This window comes from Neopsephotus bourkii, unplaced genomic scaffold (assembly GCF_033783945.1).
Source record: "Neopsephotus bourkii isolate Nb327-2 ecotype Australia unplaced genomic scaffold, CSIRO-AGI_Nbou_v1 NB_567, whole genome shotgun sequence".
NCBI classification, from domain to species: domain Eukaryota; kingdom Metazoa; phylum Chordata; class Aves; order Psittaciformes; family Psittacidae; genus Neopsephotus; species Neopsephotus bourkii.
In genome coordinates, this window is record NW_026901068.1 from 682,825 (window position 1) to 704,657 (window position 21,833).

The following is a 21,833-nucleotide window of genomic DNA, read 5'->3' on the forward strand; positions in this document are numbered from 1 at the left end:
CCCAAGCCTTTCCCTCCCCTGGTTGAATTTTTTAATAGTTGCATTTTTTAGCAGTTCTGGGCAGTTCCCTTTATGCTAATATCACAACTTAGAGATAAGTTTAAAAACAGTCAGAGGTACCATTTTCCTTATGATCTTTACAGCACTGCAGTTCAAGTGGATGGTTTAGGTGAAGCTGTTGTGAATGCTGCCATCTGTAGATTGTTTTTTGAAGTGAGTTTGGCAAGAACTGCTTTTCCTGGAGATGATCAGTTAGCATCTGTTGACCGCAGAGATAACCCCCGTGTCGTGGAGTAAAAATCATTTTGACAAAGCGCTGTTTCAGGGGAGGAAGTTACCAAATACAGGTTGTGGCACAAGGCTTGGGTTTAATAGTTTAGGATTAGTTATTTAATAACTTAGGGTTAGTTACTTCACTTAGGGTGGGAGTAGAGAGCCTACCAGTTTATTTCTGTTCTGAGTTTTGATCAGTATAAGCTTTCAAGCAGATGAAGTTATGTACTTTACCAAGAAATTAATCTTTTCATGCTGAGAGCTGTAATATAAATTAAGGCATGAAGAGATCTTGTTGAATTCTATTAATTCAAGACATCCTGAGTTCTTCCATGCAACTTTAACCTATATATCTATGTAGTTTAAATAAAAAAATGACTGAAAAATTAACTCCTAGGTCCATGAGGCTCAAAAGTGAGTTTAAATTCTTTCTATGAATGTTGTGACATTCAGCTTTTAATAACACAATGAAATCCTGGCTTTTTGAAATGTAATAGCGTAATTTCCGTGTATATAAAGTGTTTACAGGCTTGTGTTAAGGACCTAATAGGCCATTCATTCTCTCCTTGCTGCTCCTCTGAACAAGTTCTGCTGGAAAATTCACTGAAAGGAATTTTTCTATTTTTCAGGTTAGAAATTTATGCAATTCCTTTCGTTTACTCCCAAAACCTAATCAGGCTTCTGCTACAGCGTCACCTGAATGAACGAGATTTCCCTCAGGCAAGGCTCTGGTAGGAGAAGGGGGTACCTGGTATTAATAGGTTCTGGTCCAGGCTGTCAGATTGCAGTGAAAACTCCTTTGTTTTAGAAATGTTTTATATAACTAGTTTTGGGTAATACATTGTCATAAAAGCCCATTTATCATACATAGTGATCTGGCAGTTCATGCCGCCAGATAATCCTGGTTTTTTGCTGTCAGAGCTAGAAAAAAAAATTGGTGGTAGGCATGGTTTTCACTAGTGTCCTGCTCTGCTGGGGCAGTCTGTCTGTCTAATCTCACACATAGAGACTCCCACCTGTGGGTCTCAATTTAAAATTGCCCACAATAATTCAACCACAGGTAAGTGCACTTTATAATAGTACTTTTGTCTGATAACACTACTGTGGATAGTATGGACTACAAGTGGTGGTATTGTTTTGTCTTTAAAGACAAAGGTATTTTCAGCCTCTGTGTAGACATGATTATCGCTAAACTTTATTTTGGCACCATTTTAATAGGTATTTCTCCACTTCTTTTCCTTTGCATCTGCCAGCAAAAGAAGCATGAAATAGCAGCACCAGGCTTGGTAGTGTGCAGTTGTGGCTTAATGCTTCTTGCTACCTGTTGTAGCAACATCTTCCAGTTCATAAATAAAAGGGTAATGAAAATTTATGAGTGTTTTTCTCCCCTACAATACAATATTATGTTTTCAGACTTCAGCACGGGACTGAGCAAAGTGGGCTTGCTTCCTCTGCTGCCTGCTTTTATCGTGCAGTATAATCCGTTTTCTTCCAATCCTAGCAGCCATGACCAACCCATATTAACAGGGTGACTTTTCCAGCCCTGTCCATCATGGAGGTTTTCGTCAGTGTGATCTACTGCCAGGTGACAACTTTGTTAACTCCTGTTAAACCCTTAAGTTTTCAGAACAGTTGCATTCCAGCTTAGTCTGATTTATTTATCTAATATTGGTACATAAGATCCAGCTCCTGGATTTTCATTTCTATACCCCTGATGTGATCTCTGGGGTAGAAAAGTCCTGTGTCAGTAGTTTGGGAGACTTGCCTTTCCATGAAAAGGGAGTTCTCCCTGGGATTGGTTTGATTGGATGAAGTCAGTTGAATACATCGATCTCACTTATTTACAAAGGTGGGGATTTTGAGGGTGGATTTTTGCCTCTCACTGATTGTGACATTGGACTCCAGCTAGAAGCTGTCCTCAGGCCATCACATAGTAAATGTAGGGCTGCTGCACGCTACAGCCCTTCTCGGTCAAGGGACAGTTTGGGGGAGAAAGCATGCCGAGATACACAGTGCACGTCCGAGGAGAATGGCTGGCAGTGCCATGTCAGAACGGCACCAGCACAGTTGGGTGGCTGGGAAAGGAAGCTGTGAGACGGTACATAAAGAACAAACCTGACAACGGGGGATTTTCCTCAGTAGAAGAAGTAAAATTTTACGTTCGAAGGTGCAAGGGACTTGGCCTTCTGGATCTTGAAGATACAGTGGAGGATGCTCTGGAGGATAATGAATTTGTTGAAGTTGGTAAGCAAAATGTTAAGCAACACATTGCAGAGTGACCATGTTGGCATCTGTGTCAGCAAGCTCTGTCTTAGTTTGTCTAAAATTGCATCTGAGAGGGCATTATGACTTTTATGGAAAAATGCCAAAATGTTTTAAGAATCTTAGAACTATATAAAGTTTAGAACATACAGGATTCTAGATGCATCACCAGCATATGATGTCATATATAATATATGCTTGTGTTACACTGTTCTGCTTTTGCCTTTAGAGTACCTTAAATGAACACATATTTGCTTGCTATTTTCCTATAAGCATACAAATAGATTCAGGGTTGATACAGCTGTAAGAATTCTAATTTGAAGTTGTATTATAATGAATAACAAAATAATTTATATGTAGAATGCAATTTAATTCCACTTGTGTTTATTCTGCTTATTTCTCCTAGTTATAGAAGGAGATATAATGTCTCCAGATTTCATACCATCTCAGCCAGAAGGAGTTCATTTGTATCCTTTTTTGGGGTGCTATGTGAGCTACTTATAGTTCCAGATCTATAATTCTCTAGATTTCCCTGTTCTTTTAGAGGTCCTTCATTCTTAAAACACATTACCAGCTGTAATCAGATGGTCCCTACATGTGAAATCCGATCTGCCCTTTATTTTCCTTTACAGAACCTTCAGATACAGCAAATACCGAGAACCAGAACAGGTAGGAACTACCAGTGATTTTACAACTCAGTAACAAATCCTGTTACTCACCAAAACGTGCAGAGAGTTGAGCCACTGCAGCATTCACACGGGCAGGGCTGTTAGATTGGCTGGGCCCAGGAAATTCAGTTATATAATGCGCTTATTATGTTTCTGTTAGTGAGTCCCTGTCTTACAAATAATCATGAGCAACATTCCTGTCATTGCTGAGTTTTAAGTGTATTTGTTTTAATTATGATTAATAAGCAACTTCATACATATCCCAAACTAAAAGGTGGTTCTTTGGTGTAGTATATTTTTTTAGATGGCAACAGTTTAACAACGGAAGACTTGGTCAATTTAGGAAAGGGGCTCTACAAGATCAAGGTAAAGATTCTGAATAAATGTGGCTAAAAATTACATGTTTATCTTGTTATAATCTAAATAATAATAGATAAACTAATATTTAAAGTACTCATGTTTTAGCTCACACCTGAAGCTGAAGCTAAAGTCAAGGAATCACGAGAAGTGATTGAAAGGATCGTAAAGGAACAGACAGGTAAATATTTTTAGTCTAGCTATTAATTGTTCAGAAAACTTAACTGCGTTCTCTTCTTAACCAGCAGTGTATGTTTCTTGCAGTCGTTTATGGAATCACCACAGGGTTTGGGAAGTTTGCCAGGACAGTCATCCCAAACAGTAAGCTGAGGTAAGTTGTTTGTGCAGCTTGCTCCATTCTTTCTTTTCAGGAAAGAAAGAAGAGGGAGCGTTTTGACCCTGTACGTTTATATTCTGTGGTTTGATGAGAGGGTTGCTTCAGTATTTCCCTCTGTTCCATGCAGAATAAACCCTGATGAGACTTATTTGGGGTTTTACTTTTTTCTTTTTTTGTCCATAGGGAGCTTCAAGTGAACTTGGTTCGCTCACATTCAGCAGGTAATGAGAAATCACCTGATGTTTCCCTCTTCTGCCACTGTTGATAGCAGGTTAGTTACCAAAAGGATTACTGTTTCAGGTGTGGGGAAACCTTTGAGCCCAGAGAGATCTCGCATGCTGCTGGCGCTGAGAATTAACGTCCTGGCAAAAGGATACAGTGGAATATCCCTAGAAACGCTCCAGCAAGTTATTGAAGCATTTAATGGTAAAAAGATATTTAAAGAAAGTCCCCTTTCCCTAATCTTTTTCTTTTAACTGTTTCATTAAAGGGTGCAGCTTAATGGGTCAAGCTATGGATGTTGCTCTTTCAACTTGGTAGTTGTGAGAGATCAGGACAAGAGGTCGGCTTGACAAGCTCACAACTAGAGACTTCCTCTGTTGAAAAAAGAGGGGTATGAGAAGAACTGACAGGAAAGGCCGAGAGAAAAGGATGAACTTCAGTAGGCAGAAGTTTAGGAAATGAGCCTCTGAGAGGTTAGGAAATTAGTGCAATACTCGGCTTAACTAGGAGCATGACTGATTTTGGGTGATCTCTTCCTCAAGGGCTCAAGTCTAATGTCCTGTTGGGTATGTGCTGATGTGTGCCACCATCTTCCAAGGGCTACAAGGCAGCAATGCAGAAGTGTGTGGCTAGTCAGCAGCTCATGTGGCCACAACTGACAAAGCAGTTGAAGTTGCTTTGCCACAGAAGCTGTGGCAGGGAAACCAAAGGGGTGGCTGTACTGTTTGTCAGCTGATGTCCATTGATGGTCCCTCTGGCAAGGCATGCCAGTGCAGCAGTGATGCTCTAACTCCCTATGTTAGAGTATTACATTCAACTTTCCTTCTCTTTTTTTATCTAAACTATAGATTGGAAGATTGTTGTGAAACTAGAGATCATGCATGTGAGAGAAGAGTCACATTCATATACAAGGGGCCCAAAGAATCCAGGCTTTGTGCTGCCCTCTGTTCACAGTATCACAGTATGTTAGAGATTGGAAGGGACCTCAAAAGATCATCTAGTCCAATCCCCCTGCCGGAGCAGGAACACCTAGATAAGGTTACACAGGAATGTGTCCAGGCGGGTTTTGAATGTTTCCAGAGGAGACTCCACAACCTCCCTGGGCAGCCTGTTCCAGTGTTCCGTCACCCTCACTGAGAAGAAGTTTCTTCTCAAGTTTAAGTGGAACGTCTTGTGTTCCAGTTTGTACCCATTTCCCCTTGTCCTATCATTGTTTGCCACTGAGAAGAGCCTGGCTCCATCCTTGTGACACTCCCCCTTTATATATTTATATACACTAATAAGGTCACCCCTCAGTCTCCTCTTCTCCAAACTATAGAGACCCAGCTCCCTCAGTCTTTCCTCATAAGGGAGATGCTCCACTCCCTTAATCATCTTAGTTGCCCTGCACTGGACTCTCTCCAGCAGGTCCCTGTCCTTCTTAAACTGAGGGGCCCAGAACTGGACACAATATTCCAGATGAGGTCTCACCAGGGCTGAGTAGAGGGGAAGGAGGACCTCTCTCGACCTACTAACCACCCCCCTTCTAATACACCCCAGGATGCCATTGGCCTTCTTGGCCACAAGGGCACAGTGTCGGCTCATGGTCACCCTGTCGTCCACTAGGACCCCCAGGTCCCTCTCCCCTACACTGCTCTCTAACAGGTCGTTCCCCAACCTATACTGGAACCTGGGGTTGTTCCTGCCCAGATGCAGGACTCTGTTATACCCCCCTCCACCAACAGTGGGTGAAGGAGCTGCAATTTAGTTGTTTAGCTCCGCAAAAGAAGAAAATTGGACTGGTTCCTTCCCTACTTTTTCTGAAGTTCCCTGAGTTCAGTTTCTTCATTTCCACCCATTCAGTGCTCAGAGGACTAGGATGAGGGGAGAGGACTCAGAGATGCCCCATCGCTGGAACTGCTCAAGGCCAGGCTGTATGGGTCTGTGAGCGACCTGATCTAGTAGAAGGTGTCATTGCCCATGGCAGGGGGGTTCTCTCTCTAAGGAAGAGATCTCTAAGGTCTCTTCCAACCAAAACCATTTTATCATTCTATCATAAGATGATTTCTAGGAGTTTAATGGAGTGAGAATGAAGAGGTAGGTTTGTCCACAACAGTGGTCACCCTGCATTAGAGAGCTGAGAGGAGTTGATGTTTTACCTGCCCAGCTGTGTGGCTGTACCTGCAATCACCCTGGACTGTGGTCACCCCACTCCAAAACTAAATGCAGGGCTAAATGCAGAAAGGGTTAATTTCTTTATAAACTACAGCTAGCCTGTGAGCAGGGACAAATCTCAGTCTGCAACAAGAGTAATCCTGTTGGTGCTGTTGACTGTGATCAAAGGATGTTATTGTGACTGCAGTCATACGCTGGCTTCTCTGTTTTCCAAGGAGTATCAAGAGGCAGCTCTAACAGGAGTCATTTTTGTTTTCTTCCTAGCATCCTGCCTTCCTTATATCCCGGAAAAAGGAACAGTTGGAGCCAGTGGAGACTTGGCCCCCCTCTCTCATCTTGCTCTGGGATTAATTGGAGAGGGAAAAATGTGGTCCCCAAAGAGTGGCTGGGCTGATGCTAAATATGTAAGATTCATGCGGCTAATTGCTTTTTCTTCTACTTGCTGGCTCATTTGCCAAACTGTGCGCAGCCATGAGAGAAAGAGAGCTTTTGCTCAGATTAAGAGTATGTAAAAGACTTTGGATTTTTTGTACCAGTCTGAACTGGGACTAAGTTGCCTTTAGTAACTCATTCTCCACCTTGAGGAAGGTGGATCCATGAGAATGCAGTATCTGACCCACACTCAGTGGACCAGATACAAATATGCAGCATGTTATTAAGTCCTAAAGAAATACCGTGCCATAGTATTGCAATACAAGATACCATAGTGATGTAATTTAGGACCTGGAGAAAGGGACAGAATATGATACCAGCTATGAAAGTATAATTGCTACATCTTGAGCTCCATGGACATCAACACTGTTCCAAAAAGAAAACCAAGATCACCTCAAATTCAAACCTTGAAATGTTGAGAGCAACTGGAGAGTATTTGAGGTAGTAACTCATATCAGTAACATTTCTACTGATTTTTATAATGGCTTTGAGTGAACACACACATTTGGACATTTCATTTTTGATAAATTAACTAGGGTTCCAAGAAACATTTATAACATTCTCCTTTGCAAGATGGAAGCTTTACAATAGAATTAGTTTTTAATTAATTGTGAATTTGCCACTAAGACATCAGCAGATTGATTTAGCTTTGAGTGTCTCCAAGTCTGGCCCCTCTAGAGTCTTTTGTGATAGTTTGTTCTGATATATCTGTCACTCCTATCCATGAATATTTGAACACCAGATTTATTCATGGATTGGTAGCTGTACCCCTGCTGTAGGCTGGAAAAGTGCTGAGAGCTACACAGGGAGAGAAGTAAGAAGGAAGCAGGCTGGTGTGTTCTGGACCTTTGGGACCAGAAGTTACAGTGGTACACCTCTGAGACATATTACCTCTTCAGTTGGAAAGGTTGAAAATACTATAACCAGAGTCAAAGCTATACCATTCTTCTATTTCCCACAAGAGTGATTGCCGTATGGAATAGACATGTATAGAATAAACTGGGTAGGATTTCGATCATTGGAGATCTTCCATAGAAATGGTTAGGGAATCATTTATAAAGGAGTAGTTTATGTGAAGCCAAGCCTGTTACGAGGCGGGGTGCAGGCAGAACTACCTTCCCAGGGTGGTTCCAGACTTAGCTACAATTACTCTCTTCCATCAGCTGATACATGGTAAATGTTAATGGGCTGTGACAGTGTCTTGATCCACTGTTCCTACTATTTTCTTCTGTTGGCACTGGGAAATGAAGTGCTAGTTCAAAAGCCCAAAAATGCTGTCCTATATTTAACCCAGCAGAAAAACAGTATTTTAAATGTTTGTATAGAAAGGTCTTTTTCACATGTTGCTTAAGGGATTTGTTAATATTTTTATTTATGGAAACTGTTAAGATTTAAACTTTTTTTGGTGAATGAATTACTAGAAACCTTTTGTATTAATTACCCTTTCATTAAACTCCTTCACAGGTCCTGGAAGCCCATGGTCTGAGACCAATTACCTTGAAACCAAAAGAGGTAATAAAGTATAATGATGCCAGCTGATGGAAAACAAGCGTAGTCGATGACTATGCTTACAATTTTAACATGAAATGAATGAACGGTCATTGTAAATCAAGCTCCAGAAGGATATTAATGCAATATTATCAAGGGTGGGATTCACCTCTCTTAGTATCGCCCTATTTGACTTGAAATATCAGACCCAAGCCTCATGTTTAGATTGGCTCTGTAGTTGGTGGACATAGGCATCTTCAGAAAACTTTTTATATCATCCTGAAACAGCTATCTAAGAAGCCTTCTCAAGGTACCTATTTGCCCTTTGACCATAACAGAAGCTCAGATGACTAACTTGAACCAGGTGTTTGACTTCTAGATCATTAAAACTAGGTGAGATGAATCTCACTCTGAATATTACCATTTACATGGGAACACAACAGGTTTGAGGGCTGTGGACTTCTTTGATAATGGACCTCAGTAGTTATAAAACAGCACCAGGAGCAAGAAGTCAAATTCATTGTCTTCTAAAGGCAAATGAAGGCTCCCATGGGCCTCATGTTTGCTTAGAACAAATCTTTTAAAGCAGTTATAACTTCTAATGCTCTTTAATATACTACTTCCTGATTGCACCCCCCATGCTCGTAACTTTTGAGATTTAATAGTTTAAGAAGAAACAATAAAAATAGGATTCCACTTCCAAAGGATTGGAAAAAAAATAAATATTTTATGTGCTTTTCTTGCTTGAAGTAAACTTGAAAAAACATTAAATAAACCTCTTGCTTGAAACTGCTGGAGCTCCAATGCTGCCTAAAGTGACTTAGTAGTCATGAACACTGGCAATTTATGTAGCAAAGATGCCAAGCTGTGGCATTTTATGATTTCAGGACGATCCAGGAAGCTGAGCAAAGGTCTTTAACTCATTCATATAAGACAATTATCACAGAGATGGGGAATTATCACAGCATGTGGAATAGCCTCAATGAATTTGCTTAACATCTGTCCTCTCTTTGAAGGGTCTGGCTCTCATCAATGGGACGCAAATGATCACCTCACTGGGATGTGAAGCGGTTGAAAGAGCTGGTGCTATAGCTAGACAAGCTGACATAATTGCTGCTCTTACACTTGAAGTCTTGAAGGGTACAACGAGGGCCTTTGACACTGGTGGGTACTGAGCCTTTCCTGTCTATTCCCTTAACAGCTGTTGGCAAGAGAAACAAAACCTGACAATGTAACTTGATTTACTAGATATCCATGCAGTGCGCCCACACCGAGGGCAGGCTGAAGTGGCATTTCGATTCAGGTCTCTTCTAGATTCTGACCATCATCCATCAGAAATAGCAGGTGAACAATCTTGCCCTTCATCAACAGTAGCCTGTATGCTTTTGTATGAGGAAATATTTGGGTTTTCCTCTCTTATTTCCTTCTAGAGAGCCATAGATTCTGTGACCGAGTTCAGGATGCATACACGATGCGCTGCTGCCCTCAGGTAAAACTTACTTTTATTTCTTTTCATAGGAATAGATAAATGATGGTGAAGTTCCCACCTCAGAAATGCATCAATTATATGTTGTCTGAGTCCATTAGAGGTTTTATTTTGCATTTCCCTCACTTCAGAGTTAATATTAATGGACACATGTAGTTCATCAATCCCATGCACGCACCCATTGGGCAGCATCTAACAAAGCTGCATTCATATCTGGAAGAGACCACAGTGTCAGAAGCAGAGGGAAGGTGCTGGTTTCTGCGCTTGAGGGCTTTGCAGGTCATTTCCTCTGCAGCGATGCTAAGACCATGAACTGAGGAAAGGTGGTTGCAGAAGCAGCCAGATTGCAATATCTCAAACATAGTGGAAAAACTCAATCCCCTAAATTTTAGCATGTTCAAAGCTATTAAATCATGGAATTAATGGAAGTTAATTAATGAGACTGTTTTCTGTGGGAGATTTATGAAGCTACTTCTTCCCTAATAACACTTCTACCACTGAGTAAGTATCCTATCTTCCATTTAGGGTAAATCAACCCAGATAAGTAAAGAATGATATATTCAAGTAACCCTTTTAGCGATACTGCCATAACAGTAAATATAGTCTTCTGGGTGTCTAGGATGGGCAGAGATTATCCTTATTTTAGGAGCAAATCCAAGTCCATCTGCATGTATGGATTTAGAGACTGGGAGGATGGGAGAGTACGTGCAGCTCAGTCAGCATCCTGAAGATGAAGTAAGTATGGATACTAAGATCAGGTGCTAATGTCCTTTGTTCTAGGTGCATGGAGTTGTAAACGATACAATTGCTTTTGTGAAGGACATCATGATGACTGAAATCAATAGTGCCACGGACAACCCTGTATCTTTTGATGACCTTCTTACTATGTAAAATTTTGCTTTGTCTTTTTTATCCATTTCTTCTATATAATTATTTGCATTGGAGGAAAAAACATTGTAACTGCCTTCAGTCAAGAACTACTACAGTCAAGAAGTTGCAACAGCAACTTCTCTTCCTTTTCCCATGGCTACATTGGTGCACCCAAGTGTGTGTTGGGGAGAGGAAATGACATGTGCATGTGGTTTAGTGCATGTTAAATGTTTCCTAGATTAGATTATATACATCTATATTGAATGTGTAGATAGATGGGATTTGGCAACCAAATGGACACAGACAGGTGGTGATTTGTCATATGAAACATCTGTTGGTGCAGCATGAGTGAAACCTGTACCAAATTTCACTCTTGGAAGGCAGACAAAAGACATATTGGCTGGTAAGCCTCGTTGTGGCTCAGCCTCATAAACTCTGTGTACAGTTCTCGTATTAGCACTGGGCAAGGCTGTATTCCCCTCAGCAGTATAATGATGCTATACGTAGCATCATATCAATTGCTAATATGCATTACTGTTTGTAACCTGTCTAAGGTTGTACCTAGCATGGAGAGAATCTACCAGAGAACTGAGAAACTATGTTAGGATCCAGACACGTGTGTTTCTTTGCACCCCTCTCACCCTTGATCAAAGACCTCATTTCATGTAGTCTGTTTGGAAAAATAGATGTCAAAATTGTATCTGTAAGTTTGGAGAACTGAGATTGGGTCTTCATTTTCTCAAAAGTGAACACACAGATGTAATATAATGTGCTTACAAATAGAAACCTGTTAGCACAAACATTCCTTCAGTTAAGATACTCTGATTAGTGACAGATAGCTGTCGTAAAATGAATTTTCACTCATATTTTTGCCTTAACTTCTCCTTAAAGATGGTGTTTGCTAAAAGAGCAGAGACCATTTCTGGAGGAAATTTTCATGGTGAATATCCTGCAAAGGTAATCAAGCATTTGGAGAAAGAAAAACTAAAAATTGGTTTCTGTTTCAGTTTTCTATTCATTTGTTTCTCCTGTCATCTGGTTTAATGAGATCTTCTTTTATAGGCTCTGGACTACTTGGCAATTGGTGTGCATGAACTTGCTGCAATTAGTGAAAGAAGAATTGAGAGGCTCTGTAACCCCTCGCTCAGTGAACTGCCTGCATTTTTAGTCACTGAAGGAGGTCTGAACTCTGGTTTCATGATAGCACACTGCACAGCAGCTGCCCTGGGTGAGTGCTTGAGCAATATCAAGAGAAAGCTAGAAAGACCATTTTATGTCAAGGCAGTTGTAATTTGGTAATAGATACAAAGGCATCTCACTCCTGTTTTCCATCTTTTCTCTATGTGCTGGGTACAAAGTTTTAAGTTCAGTCCAGCTACAGTTATTTCAGCTCAGGATTCTTTATTCTGCATTGACCCATGGACAAGTTTAGTGCTCTGAGCATGCAAACCCTTAGGTGGACTTCTGTGAGAACACTTTCCTGGTTGCATCTTTATGGAATTGGCAGGGAGTTTTCTCATTTATAGTCACCAACATAAGAGCCCTGGGTTATTACAGTTCATAGGTTCAGGAAAGCAAGAGCCAACATAAACATGCTGTGAGTATAGAGGGTAAATTATAAGAGGTGCAAATAGACAAAGGAACAGAACATGTCAGATAAATGTGTACATAAACATCTTGCAGGACAAAATAGTCAGTGAACTAAATCAATGTGATAAAGGAGCACTGCCTAGAGGCTGGTTTTGGAAGTGGGTCTGGAAAAGGAGCTGAAGTGCTTGTCCCCTTTTTTGAAGGATGGAAACTTTTCCTTTTGGCTGGGCAGAGTTTAGGTTGGCTCCAGGCATTAGCTGTTGCTTGGCTTCAGGTTTTGCAGCTCATGTCTGCAATCTGGAGGGAGAGATTCTGGGGTGCTTATGGTCTTTCCTTCAGGGAATGAAAATGACCGCCCTGCCTCCTACCTCATCACTGAGCTGACACCAGGACTTCATGGGTTAGAAAAGGTCTGTGTGCACCCAGAGCACTGTGAATGCAGACTTCATTTCTGCTCTTCTAAAGTGCAGTTCTCAACCTCAGATTGGTTTTGGATGGTGCCTACAGTCCTTCCTGCAGCCAAATTTCCCTTGCTTTTGAGCACAGCTTGAGAGACTTACTCCAGTTCTCCCACCTGGCTTGCAAAGCCAGAGTGCTTCCAACTTGTGGGTGTATGTGCCCAGAGGAGGGACATGGGAGGTCTCATAGCAAGGCAAAGAAGGTGGAAGAGGATTTGTATCATGCTACTGCATCTTCCCGGAGCAAGTTCTGCAAGGGCCTCTGCTCTGATGTGAAGAGACCGGTTGCTGATCTCAGGCTCTCTTCTTGAAACCGGGGAGGGGCAGTGTCTTTGACCAAAAACAGAGGTTGCCTTGGAGTAACAGGCATGCCAGGCTTGTATTTCAGTGATGCTGTCCACTCATTTTCTTCAGTTTCCATCAAGACTTCGAGTCAAAGCAACACAACCATGAAGGTGGGGGAGGAGAGAGCAGTTCTATATTTGGTTAATATTTGCAACTCAAGGCTTTTGAGAACCTCAAGGTACACAAGTCCATGGGACCTGATGAAATCCATCTGGGGGTCCTGAAGGAGCTGGCTAATGAAGTTGCTAAGCCACTATCCACCACATTTGAAAAATCATGGCAGTCAGGTGAAGTTCCCAATGACTGGAAAAAGGAAAATATAACCCCCATTTTCAGGGGGAAAATGGATGACCCGAGGAATTGCAGACCAGTCAGTGTCACCTCTGTGCCTGGCAAAATCTTGGAGCAGAGTCTCCTGGAAGGCATGCTAAGGCACATGAAAAACAACAAGGTGCTTGGTGACAGGCAGCATGGCTTCACCAAGGGGAAATCCTGCCTGACCAATTTGGTGGCCTTCTATGATGGGGCTACAGAACTGATGGACAGCGGTAGAGCAGTTGATGTCATCTACCTGGGCTTGTGTAAAGCATTTGACACTGTCCCACACGATATCCTTGTCGCTAAATTGGAGAGACATCAATTTGATGGATGGACCACCCGGTGGGTAAAGAACTGGCTGGATGGCCGCACACAAAGAGTTGTGGTCAGTGGCTCAATGTCCAGCTGGAGACCAGTAATGAGTGGTGTCCCTCAGGGATCAGTGTTGGGACCAGTTTTGTTCAACATCTTCGTCGCTGACATGGACAGTGGGATTGAGTGCGCCCTCAGCAAGTTTGCCGATGACACCAAACTGTGTGGTTCGGTTGATACGCTGGAGGGAAGGAATGCCATCCAGAGGGACCATGACACGCTTGTGAGCTGGGCTGATGCCAGCCTCAGGAAGTTTCACCATGCCAAGTGCAAGGTCCTACACCTGGGTCGGAGCAATCCCAGGCACAGCTACAGGCTGGGCAGAGAAGAGATTCAGAGCAGCCCTGCAGAGAAGGACTTGGGGGTGCTGGTCGATGAGAAAATGAACATGAGCCGGCTTCAGTGTGCGCTCACAGCCCAGAAAGCCAACCGTATCCTGGGCTGCATCAAAAGGAGCGTGACCAGCAGGTCGAAGGAGGTGATCCTGCCCCTTTATTCTGCTCTTGTGAGACCTCACTTGTAGTATTGTGTGTCGTTCTGGTGTCCTCAACATAAAAAGGACATGGAACTCTTGGAACAAGTCCAGAGGAGGGCCACGAGGATGATCAGGGGACTGGAGCACCTCCTGTATGAAGACAGGCTGAGAAAGTTGGGGCTGTTCAGCCTGAAGAAGAGAAGGCTGTGTGGAGACCTCATAGCAGCCTTCCAGCATTTGAAGGGGGCTTACAAGGATGCTGGGGAGGAACTCTTCATTAGGGACTGTAGTGACAGGACAAGAGAAGGGGTAACAGGTTAAAACTTAAACAGAGGAAGTTTAGATTGGATATAAGGAAGAAATTCTTTCCTGTTGGCGTGGTGAGGCACTGGAATAGGTTGCCCAGGGAAGCTGTGAATGCACCATCCCTGGCGGTGTTCAAGGCCAGGTTGGACAGAGCCTTGGGTGACATGGTTTAGTGTGAGGTGTCCCTGCCCATGGCGGGGGGGGTTGGAACTAGATGATCTTAAGGTCCTTTCCAACCCTAGCTCTTCTATTATTCTAAGGCTGATATCAGTTGCTGTTTTTAGAGGCAGTGGTAGTTTTCAAGGTGCTTATTACAGATTTTGATGCATCCTCAAAAGAGGAACAATAGTTGGACCTGAAGCGGTAGACAAGCTCTTTTCTCCAGAATGGCCCTTTCTTCTGCTGTCTTGTGTCCATTCTGTCCTAAATTCATTGCACTGTTTTCTTGCAGTTTCTGAGAACAAAGCCTTGTGCCACCCCTCTTCTGTTGATTCTCTCTCGACCAGTGCTGCTACAGAGGATCATGTGTCCATGGGAGGATGGGCTGCAAGAAAAGCCTTGAGAGTTATTGAACATGTGGAACAAGGTAAAACACTGATTTCCTCACAGACCTTAAATGTGTAACTACATTAAGATATTGGTGCCATTCTTTTTAGATATATTTTAAGAAAAAAAGGAGTTAATGTACCTGAAAGAACTGTCTCAAAAATGTTTACATACTTTTACAAGCATTTTGACATTTCTACCAGAAATCAGGTAAATCTGGTACTTCTTATGAAACAAAACCTCTTACTGCAGGACACTCAGCAAAACTTTCCTCCCTTGCTTACAGGGGATTACAGATTGCTAACAGAAATCTTGCTTACAGGTTGCTCTCTTCGTTGTTTATTTATTTATTTGGCAGATGATGTGCTTAGATATACTGTGTCAGCTGGTAGTATGAGTAATACATGGCACACAAATACTGAACTTACCCACTAAGTTTATACTGTTGAGTGCTCTGAAGACTTAGTTCTATAGAAACTATTTTTTGTGTGTAAAAAGAGTTTGAGGAACTGTGCGTTGCAACAGTGTGCTGAGAAACAGCGTGTCCTAGATCCATTTGGTTCATTCCAATCCTTGGGTGAATTGGCTTGTAAAAGTGAGGAACTAATGTCAATGAAGGATGATCAGGTGTGAGGTCGGTAGATAAGGTGCAAAATTCTACGGACAGAAGACTCTCTTCCAAACCTCTGTAATTTTCCTGGTGCTTCCATGTGGGCTCTTGCAAGTTTCTTAGGCAGAACTTTCTTTAATAGCTCAGGCCCCTTTCTTCTCAGTCCTAAAGAGATTTTCTTACTTGTGATGGCCATTAATTTGAATATTCAAAATACCCTGGAAGAGATTCCTATGGATTTAAGACGGTGGTGACCAGGAGTTCCTGGCACACTGAACTGCAGAGCACCCACAGTCTGCTTGCTAAAATGCTGGATACTGCCTCCAGCACCATTCATAACACAATCCTGATGCTGGGCCACCTCTCTGGCGTGTGTGGATCCACTGGTCTGTTCACATTACCTAAAACCATACAATATGATCCAGAATAAATACCAGCGATAGCTTTATGAGGGAAACCTTGCCTTGAGCTGGTCCTGCAAAGTACCCCTTTCACTGTTCCGATTTCCTAGTTCTGGCTATCGAGCTGCTTGCGGCCTGCCAGGGCATTGAATTCCTACGCCCTCTGAGAACAACAACCCCATTGGAGAAGGTCTACGACCTTGTGCGCTCCGTTGTGAGGTAAGATCAGATAAATGTCTCCCTAGCTGCTGCCAGTGGTGGTTAATGTTTGGCCAATGTCTGTAATGTGTCTTGTTACAGGCCTTGGATAAAGGATCGCTTCATGGCCCCAGATATTGAAGCAGCTCATAGGCTGCTTGTGGAGCAGCAGGTGAGTGTTGAGTCTCAGCACAAGTGGTACAACTGTCCTGAGGAGCACACTGCAGCTCTGCTTTAGAAATAACCCTCCGTATATACACTGGATGGGATCACTAAAAGCAGGACTCTGCCTGGGGCAAACCCACTGGATTTCTGGTGTTTGGTTTTCCTTAGTTTTTAGTGGGATAGATTTAGAAATCAGTTCCTAAACTTGCCTTTGTATAACTTGTGTAATAGAAAGATTACATGATTAAGTCCAGCAGCGTCCAGGCATAGGTCCAACTTGGAATTATTTAAGGGCAGAGTCCTATAAGCCCACAGATCTCCACAGAAATCAGCAGCCTCTCCAAATGGTGTTCCTCATTCCTGGGCCAATGAGGGTTCCCTAGCCTTGAGGCCCGTGGGCATGGTCTGGATGCAATGAGACATGGATGAGAGAATAGTAGTGGTGAAATGTGTTAACCTGGGCCAAGTGTCTGTATAGCTATAGGATCAGTCCATTTTATTTGTTCGTAAAATGTAACAGAATAATTGAAGAGAGTAAGCAAATGGGAGAAGAAAATCACCTCTTTTTTAGCATCTTGCAGCCCTTACAGAAGGAGAGACCGAGGAGGCTGAGAAAACTGCTTTTCTGCCTTAAACCCCAGCTGCCATCCCTCCCCTTTTAATTTGTCCATGCTAGCTGCTATTTTCTTTCCCCATCCCCTTCATAACCAAGTAGTTCTGTAGGAAGTGACAGTGATCCTCTCCCAACTATTGCACACAGAACATCAACCTGGTAGCAAGACAAGACATAATGGTTTTGCCTTTAATTTTTTCACCTTGCCACTCCCCCCCCAGCCCCAAACTGTATTTTTTCCTGTCAACTCCATCCACATGCACTTCCTTAAACCTCAGTCTGGCTGCTTTCCTGGTTCTGCTGATCACATACAGTGTATCTGCATAGGCCTGTAATTCTCATCCAACCCAGTAACAGGGTTTCCTGAACTTGTGCGTTGGTGTCTCACCTGACCTTTGGTTTTGCCTCTGACTGCTGTTTCACTTTCTTGTTTTGCAGGTGTGGGAAGTGGCTGAGCCTTACATTGAAAAGTACAGGAGGGAACACATCCCTGAATCGAGACCCATTTCACCAACAGCTTTCTCCCTGGGATCGCTGGGTCATATGGGTGTTGGTCATGACCACAGGCATCAGGAGGAACTTTAAGAGACCAGATCCTTTCCAGGACTTTGCCCAAGGGTAGCTATTCTGTTTGAGCTCAGTGTGGTTTCTTCAGGTGAACCAAAGAACTTGACTGTGTAGCTCAGGAGCACATCCAGATAGTAAAGAAATGGCTCACTAGTTTCCTTACATGTGAAAGACAGCTTACCATGATAGTGTGGTTTTGACTGAATTCCCTGAGCTTCTAACACAAAGCATTAATGGATGTTTTGTACAGGGCCTCCTGTATTTGTTTTGTCAGCTCTTCTCTCATTTTCTCCTCATCTGTGCCAATTATAACCAAACAGCCTAAGTTTGATATTCTTGCCTTTATTTTTTTCCCTTGGAGTAACTGCTGTGGTCCCCTTCATTCTGCCTCAACAAAATTATCTTAAGGAGACTTAATTCTCCTCTCTCTTGCAGATCATGTGTGAGATACAGGTTCTTGTATGACAGGAGCATTTTTAGAGCAGGTGCTTCATAAATCACAAAAGCTGTGCACATGAAAATGTACTTTGGAGGTTATTGCTCCAGAACAAATATGTTGTATTCTGGTGATGAACTACACTTGATGCAGCTTTCCAAGAGCTATGAGCTCACACCTGCAATAAATAAACTGGGGTTTCATATACAACTGCAGCAATCTATTTTCCTGCCATGTGTGATGATGACAATGTAAAGCAAAAGCTTAATTTGGAAATAGGAGAGGTGGAACAGGGGCCGGGAAAGCAAGGGGGAGGAGGAGATGTAGGAGTTGTAGGTCTGAGCTGGTGCTGAAGCAATAGCACAACATCTACAATCCCATGGCTCACCAGCTATCGAAAGGCTCCATCGCCACAGAGGGGCTGGTGTCACAGTGTGCTCTGTTACAACACTGACCTCTGGTACAGGCTTTATTTTGAAAGGGAAGAGTCAGGACTTGGACTTCACATGACAGTGCAGTGAAGACTGGTTAACAAACACCAGCCCTGGCACTACTGGCCTGGTACCCGTGGCTGGAGGGGGTTCAGCATGAGCTAGAAATCTTCCCAGGCTGTCAGCTGTGCTGCAAGGGACAGCAAAAGCACTAGTATGGGGCTGCCCTCAAGTGTCTGAGAACTACAGTGTTACATGAGCCCCGAGAAGAGGACCCATGCCTGTTGGCAAGCCAGCAGGGAGACACCTAACCTGGCCAGAAGACCTGGCAACTGGGGTATCTACCCATGGTGCAAGAACTTTCAGCTCCTTCCTTCTGCATGTCACTTGCAGCATCTCTGGCCTCTGTCTCTCCTGCACCAATTCAGTCCCTACTCTTTCAGCCCAAGGCTCTGTAGCAGGCATATCCAAATCTCCCCCTGAAGCTGTTCCGTTCTGCGTAAAATAAGGTATTAATTAAAATCAAGTGCGAGAACAAGCAGCCAGGCTTAGAGCTTGTAGGGCCAACATTTGCCTTCAGCCTTATGTTATGGCTAAACCATATGGTTCCTTCAGCAGCAAAGCCAGCAGAAGTTTCCATGTCCCACCCCCAGCCGCTGTGGGAGCCAGCGAGTGAACGTCATTGCTGCCACATGAAAAGCAAACAAACAAAAATATTCCTGCATGTCGGTGGGATGTGCCTTCCCTGACAGCTGCATGGTATGGTGGTAACACTGCAGTGCAGTGGTAACATGCAGTGACCATGCAGGTGGAGGTGCAGGAGCACTGAAGCAAGCTGCATCACCGAAGTATAACCACCTGCTCTAACTGCAAACCTTCCACTAATTACAGTCCTGGGGTGTATTTCCAAATGGCTGCTGGAATTCAGCCTCGCAGGTCACCACATGCACGGTGCTGCAGCAGCTCCCCTGGCCTCCAGCCTGCAGCAGAGCACAGTGGGGATCTCACATGCTGTTGCATGGAAAGAAGGGAATGATGTCTGTTAAATGGGGGGCCCGCAGAGCCACAGGATTACTCACTGTACATTCAGAGAAGCTTGCTGATATCAACCATGGACTGCAGCTTCCCCTCCATCACTGGAAGGAAGAAGAACACTCAGAACACGAGCATTTACCCAACCCCAACAAACTGCATCATTGGGTCTGTCCTGAGCTCAAACCAGACCAAAGAAAAATGAGAGAAGGACGAAATTTGGATCAAAACCCCTTATTTTTTATAAAAACAACTGTAAAACAAGGGAACAGGCCTGTTTGCAGCCATTCCCCTCTATAATTGTCACAATAAGCTGCTGCACACGAGTCTCACCCAGAAGCACACCCAGATGGGGTCATACCCCAACAGGAAATGCTGCTGCACAGAGCTCATCAGCTTCAGTCACTGATGCTCCAGGAAGCCTGACAGGCTTTTGAGGGATGGAGCACCTCTCCTCTGAGGAAAGGCTGAGAGGGTTGGGTTTCTTGAGCCTGGAGAAGACAAGACTCCGAGGAGCCCTTATTGCAGCCTTTCAGTTCTTAAACGGGGCCTGTAAGAAAGATGGGGAGAGACTCTTTTATCAGGACCTGTTGCGATAGCATGAGGTGTAATGCTTTTAAACTAAAAGAGGGAAGATTGAGGCTGGAGGTGAGAGAGAAATTCTTTACAGTGAGGGTGGTAAAATCCTGGCACAGGCTGCCCAGAGAGATGGTAGATGCCCCATCCCTGGAGACATTAGAGGCCAGCCTGGGTGTGGTTCGAGGCAGTCTGATCTAGTTGAAGAAGTCCCTGCTCATTGCAGGGGTGTTGACCACTGATGACCACTGAAGGTCCATCCAACCCAAACTATTCCGCGATTCCTTTTGTCCCACTCTGGTTGCACCCGAAACAGAGTCTGGTGTTTGTCCTGGTGTCGTGGGTGGATTATTCAGGGAAGTCATCCTTGGCGGGTTAATTAAAAGGGCTTTTCTCTTGGTTTAGAGCGAGGTGTCCCTGTCCATGGCAGGGGGGTTGGAACTTGATGATCTTAAGGTCCTTTCCACCCCTAACTATTCTATGATTCTATGATCTGGTGCTACATCTGCTGACGGGAAAACACATCTAGTGGCAGGAATGCCATTAAATTGTTTAAAAAACTGATTTAGTTTGCTTGCCTGGCTCAAAGCAGGAGCAAAGATACTCTGTGGGGGCTTACGTATTTTGGATGTTAGCAGATGTGACAAAGCTCAGGAGGTCAGAAGGTCATAATAAAGCTCATACATGTTTGTGACGGCTTTCAACTGTCTGTTGGTGAGAATGAGACTGTTGTCCTTCCTCAGGGGTCTGGTTCACTAAACTACTCTACTCTGTGCCACAGGTTATGCCACCTGATTGTACCAATATAATTTTTGATGCTGAGTTCTTAGTGCTTGTCATGTATAGTTTTATGACTTCACTTTCAGAAAATGAAGTTCTTTTGTTTCTGTAGCCACCATTTGAAGTTGAAGAAAAGTCTCAGCCAGTGTGTTTTCAGAGACCCTCCCTACCCCAGACCATCTGCTTAAACACTGCAGCAGCTTGAAATCCCCAGAGCTGCATCATCCTTTTTTCTTCATGTCACATCCCCAGATGATGGCAGAAGCCCCAGGAAAAAAAAGAGTAAAAATAGCAGTGGAAAGAAAAAAAGAAAGAGAGCTTTAAAAAAAACAGGATCTTCTGACATTGCTGTGAGCAGGTGTTGTCATACTCACACTCAACTTATCATCAGACGCATGTTCAAACTTACCATCAGAAGCACATTCAAACTTGACATGTTTTCAAACATGTCTTGTGTTATTTCAGATTCAGCCTAAAATAAACTAAATCAAATGGACCTTGGGACATCAGCATAACACTGCATGTGACTTTTTAACTCCCAAGGTAATTGAGATTTGGAGAGTTTGGCTGCACTCATCAGACCTCACTGGGTTAAATGCCTCTAAGAGTAAAGACTTGGCATCACTCATTTCCAACAGTAAGCCTGACTCAACCTCTAACCTACAGTGCACTCCAACTTCCAGCTGCCCAGTGAGCAGTGTACTTGCATTTTCCTCTCCTCCTTCTTGCCCCTGTAGCTCCAAAGGAGCTGATTGATCCTCAGCAGGGGAAGATGTTGCAGATCAGCTGGTGAGCAGCACCTTGCTGGGCTCCCAGCTGCTGGCTCCTGCTGAGTTTGGAGGCTGCAGTAAGCAGATAGGTATTTTGGAGAGGTTAGATACTGTGCTTCCCACCACAACTCCGATTCTGGTATCTGCTTAGTTTGGGACTGAGCAGACCCAGGAGCTATGAATGTTGCCTTGGGATACTGTGGCCTCCCAACACCACCAAGGACCATTCCAAATGTCCATGTCTCAGCCTCTGGCCCTCTGTCATAGGTCACTCTTCCCAATAAATCTTACCTGA

General features: G+C 43.5%; 1 protein-coding gene across 2 annotated transcripts; it reads left to right on the top strand.

Annotated features, from left to right (window-relative positions):
- The first annotated feature begins 2,056 nt into the window (after positions 1-2,056).
- On the top strand, positions 2,057-18,164 carry HAL (histidine ammonia-lyase). 2 transcript variants are annotated; one of them, XM_061351240.1, is made up of 20 exons: positions 2,066-2,517; positions 2,942-3,002; positions 3,177-3,204; positions 3,495-3,569; positions 3,669-3,741; positions 3,825-3,891; positions 4,081-4,118; positions 4,198-4,323; positions 6,538-6,677; positions 8,170-8,217; positions 9,210-9,357; positions 9,442-9,537; positions 9,624-9,682; positions 10,460-10,540; positions 11,441-11,506; positions 11,612-11,777; positions 14,865-14,999; positions 16,081-16,189; positions 16,271-16,340; positions 17,385-18,164. In XM_061351240.1, the coding sequence occupies exons 1-20, from the start codon at positions 2,271-2,273 to the stop codon at positions 17,529-17,531; spliced, it is 1,980 nt and encodes a 659-aa protein (XP_061207224.1). In that variant the 5' UTR covers positions 2,066-2,270; the 3' UTR covers positions 17,532-18,164. The 2 variants fall into 2 exon arrangements, with proteins under 2 accessions (XP_061207225.1, XP_061207224.1); XM_061351241.1 differs by lacking the exon at positions 9,442-9,537 and having other exon boundaries at positions 2,057-2,517.
- The last annotated feature ends 3,669 nt before the right edge of the window (positions 18,165-21,833 follow it).